General features: G+C 34.0%; 1 protein-coding gene across 1 annotated transcript; it reads right to left on the bottom strand.

The window, feature by feature from the left end:
• Positions 1-1,810: 1,810 nt before the first annotated feature.
• LOC25486837 (cleavage stimulation factor subunit 50) lies at positions 1,811-3,035 on the bottom strand. Its single transcript, XM_024777046.2, has 3 exons — positions 2,688-3,035; positions 2,208-2,264; positions 1,811-2,148 (listed from the first exon to the last, which is right to left on the bottom strand). Exons 1-3 carry the CDS (start codon positions 2,823-2,825, stop codon positions 1,996-1,998), a joined length of 348 nt encoding a protein of 115 aa, XP_024632814.1. The 5' UTR covers positions 2,826-3,035; the 3' UTR covers positions 1,811-1,995.
• Positions 3,036-4,059: the final 1,024 nt, after the last annotated feature.

Here is a 4,059-nt window from a genome sequence, read left to right as displayed (position 1 = left end):
AGGGTCATATTCTCTAAGGTACCGTTTGGTCCGGTTTTTTTTCAGCTTTTCTAAGTTTTTAAGGAGAAGCTAGGCCAAACACAATATCAATAAAGTACCTTCGAAAAAAAGTACTTTTTTTAGAATGCATAAAATTGAATGGAATTAGCTTTAACCAAAAGTTGTTGAATGCTACTTCAAAAAACTATTTCTTCCCAATTTATTTCACAAGCACCTCTCTTCAACTCCCGCCGGCAATCTTTTGTTTTATTTTTTCAATATGCTTTTTTCTTCCATTTTATTTTATTTTATTTTTTTTAACCGGTCCATTTAATTTTTTAATGAGGTTCCATTTAAGTTTATTATCTATTTTTTTAAGGAATTTTATTATCTTTTTATCACTTATATATTAATTTCAATATCTTTTGATCATCACAACCTCGCAAATATTTGTATTCACGCTGTCAATGAATGACACCGAATATTTTTATTTCCTTTCTTCAACCACGGAAATACACACACACGTTAGCGTTTAGAGTAATACTTTATGTTCTTCTTTCTGTTTTTTTTTTTGTTATGCTAATGCGTATAATTTTTGTTAGTGTTGTGTAATGCGTATAATTATTTTTATAAAATTTTGATTTTAATTAAAAGTACAAGTGTAGTTGCCTAAAATTATTATACTTATATATAATTTACACATTTGTATTGTAAGAAACTATGCATATCTTTTTCTTATTAAAAAAACTAAACATATCTTTTTCAATGACACCAACAATGTAACAAATATAATATTATATAATATAAATTCTTATCTTTTTGACCAACACTAAAAATATGGTATTCTTATAACAAAATTTGTTATAGAGTATAATTGGAAAAGATACTGTACAAATTTGTATTCATGTTACACAAAATAAACGTCATTGAGTAAATATAGTATTGGTAAAAATATATCTTTTATATTTTAAACATTTTTTCCCTCCAAAAAATATTTTAGACATTTTTTTATTTATTATGTTAATTCATAATGAATTCAAAGTTTTTTTATTTATAGACAATGCATAAATATATGAAAGGTCCCGGGTTCGAACCCCAAACACCACCAAAAAATAATAAATTCAAAGTTTTGTACAATATTTTGCCAAACAGCTTTTAACTCAAAAATAACTTTAGAACTAAAAAAAAATAAAGAAACCAAACAGCTTTAGCCTTTTTCTTAAAGAGCTTTATTTTAACTTTGTTTAAAAGTAGCTTTTAAATCGAAAAAAAACATGGTCAAACGGTACCTAACACTTTTTAAACGCTTTTTTGAAACACTCCAATTATAGTTATCCACATCATCTCCTCTTTCTGATTGCTTTACCCCTTAACCGGTTGTACCAAGTTGCCAAAGTTGAAAAATAAAAATAAAAACTGGGACTACTTTTCTGTCTTTCTCCCTGACTTTCTTGTTGTTCATCCTCTTTAGAATCAGCAAATCGTGATACTTTGAATTCAAATCGACATTATAACTAAATTTATGAGACTCAAAAGAAGATCCAGAGGATGCTGACTCTGACGCACATCAATATGAGGTTCTGGAAACGGTGTGCGCTCTGAGTACACACTCGACACATCAGAAAATTCATTGTGCCAACTACGAATGATTTAATGCAAAAATTGATAATGAAATTTGTCTGCAAAATTGAACGATTTGATTACGGTGAAAATGCGGAAAGGAATTGAAAGGAACGGAAATTGAATTGAAATAATTGATTGTAAGTTTGTCCCTTACTCGCCTTATTTGCATCAAACAAACAACACCAACTCTCTTCCTCTTCTAACCAACTCAACTCAAGAGCCTCATGTTTTAATTCAAAGACGGAGAAAAACAAAAAGAGCACCAGTTTTTCATTTTTTAACTTTAGCAACTTGGTACAACCGGCTAAGGTTATAGCATTTAAAAAGAGGAGATGATGTGGCTAATTATCATTGTAGTTTGTTAGAGGGTGTGACCCTAGCATTTCTCATAAATTAAACCTCCTTCCAGAATCTAATTGATCTATCAGTTCCACATGAAATAAAAGCAGACTCTACAGGGGAGTGTTCAAGCCAGCGCGGTGCACCAACATGATTAGAAGGCCATTTCGCTACTATTTCTGTTGTCATCGCATCCCAGATAATGACCTGCAAAGTACACGAGTTAAATCGAACAGGACCAAACAGTAGTAGACAGCGGAACAAACCTCGTTGTTCAGTTCATCTATGGAGAGAATAAATTCTTCTGTTGCATTGAAAATAGCCTGCATAGAGAGTACACAGAATGGTAACTATAAGAACATTGATGGAAATGTTATCTGAATTTAGGCTAGGTGATTGTAGTTCTCTGTAAGATGTGATAACTAGTTCCAAATTGTATCCGAAAACTTATGCATAATGTGTGGGTATGAGTAGTCTTGAAATTTTTTGCTAAGGCTTTTTATTTCCAATGATATTGACAAACATTAATTGCTTGTTGTGATTGTATAAAGTTCCGAGAAAACAAATTATAAAACTGATGGTAGGTCAAATTAACCAAGTAAAAATAACAAGCACAAACATCTCTCTCATTGCAAGTTTAAATTATGCATCTGCATCACTACTCACTAACACCAAAAGGTTGGCTTATCAGTATATGACTTGACCAGATCAAAAGAATACCAAATAGTAAAAGTATATCAGTGTACCTGACATCTCAGTTGTGTGTGTATGGCACCGAGATATTGTTTGACTAATCTGCCTGAGCCAACCTCCCAAAGCTTTATGGTAGAATCCTTCCCACAGGAGAGGACAAACCTAGAAAACCAACAGTTATATTGATGCATCAATCTAGGCTTATCCGGTGATTTCAAAGTGTAATAAGTTGGTCAACCAGCATTGGCAGCAATGTCCATTACATCAAAAAAGAAGCATTTAACTAGTTCGGAATCAAATAAATTTTCTCTTCTTTTTTTTTAATGGTGGGAGAGGAAGGGTTGGTGATTTTGCTAAGCTAAATTCAAAAGCTACATTGATCAAATAAAACACAAGATCTAAATTTGTACTTCTATTGATTAGTAAACACAATGTTCACGGAAAATTGTTAAAGGCTCTGGGGTGCGAGTCAATCCAACTCACCACAATAGCGTGGGTTGCCAAAAATGAAGCTCCCTCTTTCGCAGGTTAATCATACCGGGTTTCTTAATCCATGGATTGGTCCAGGTTAGATCTCGATTGCGTCGGGTTAACCTGCTTTATTTAGGAAACATTTCCATAAAAAATAAAAACAGCCATGCAAACCCTGCTTTCAATCCTCAGACTCTTAACATAAGTTAAAACACTCCCTCCTAATCTTGTCTTCAAACGGCCATCCCTTGTAGCATCACCAGTAACTGTCAACTTGCCGGCCAATGGAATACCCTCTCCCCGTCACCAGCCATCTGCCATCGTTGGCCGTCAACCCTCTCTCTGTTTGGTGCCCTCACCAACAAAGTATCAAACTGGTATGCCCATGACTGCACTTCCATAGCCGTAATTCCAGCTTAGAGCTTCCACAAACAGAACAATCTACCCTAACTCCAGCAATCACACGATGCCTTTGCTTTCCTCGGTTTCCACAAACAACCTTTATCTTCACTTCTACATTAGAAAATGGACCACAGAACTATGCAATAGCCTGTCAAAATCTATTTTCTATTTCGAGGAGATGAATTGAGCATTCAATATTTCCTTGGGAGAGGGAGTGGAATTGGGATCATCCAAGCATAGGAAACATTGTTTGATGATTTAATTGGTTTTAATTGGATTTGACATATGGAAATAGAGAGATTTAATCAACATAGAATTAATAGACTTCTACAACTAGGAGCCTATGATTATTCTTAGTATAGATGGCAACATTTTTTCTATACCTTTTTCTATTTTTTGTTGGGCTACATTTGCTTTTGGAAATTTAGTGTGCTAACCCAGCAAATTCGATGGGTGATGTTGAACCAGTTCAGACTGATTCGCTCATGGACCCGGTGGTCCTAGGCCAACTTGAAGAAGCTAACCCTCTGGATGCCTTCGACCTCCTAGCCA

Source organism: Medicago truncatula, chromosome 4 (assembly GCF_003473485.1).
Source record: "Medicago truncatula cultivar Jemalong A17 chromosome 4, MtrunA17r5.0-ANR, whole genome shotgun sequence".
NCBI lineage: Eukaryota > Viridiplantae > Streptophyta > Magnoliopsida > Fabales > Fabaceae > Medicago > Medicago truncatula.
The sequence above is the reverse complement of the archived record's forward strand: the minus strand, read 5'-3'. Positions and strand labels throughout refer to the sequence as shown.

Excerpts from the sequence above, each read along its gene's own strand:
- LOC25486837 (XM_024777046.2), bottom strand. The coding sequence starts at position 2,825 with ATGCATCAATATAACTGTTGGTTTTCTAGGTTTGTCCTCTCCTGTGGG. Across the intron at positions 2,265-2,687 it reads ACACACAACTGAGATGTCAG|GCTATTTTCAATGCAACAGA; the intron begins GTACACTGATAT and ends CTCTCTATGCAG. Across the intron at positions 2,149-2,207 it reads TAGATGAACTGAACAACGAG|GTCATTATCTGGGATGCGAT; the intron begins GTTTGTTCCGCT and ends TGTACTTTGCAG.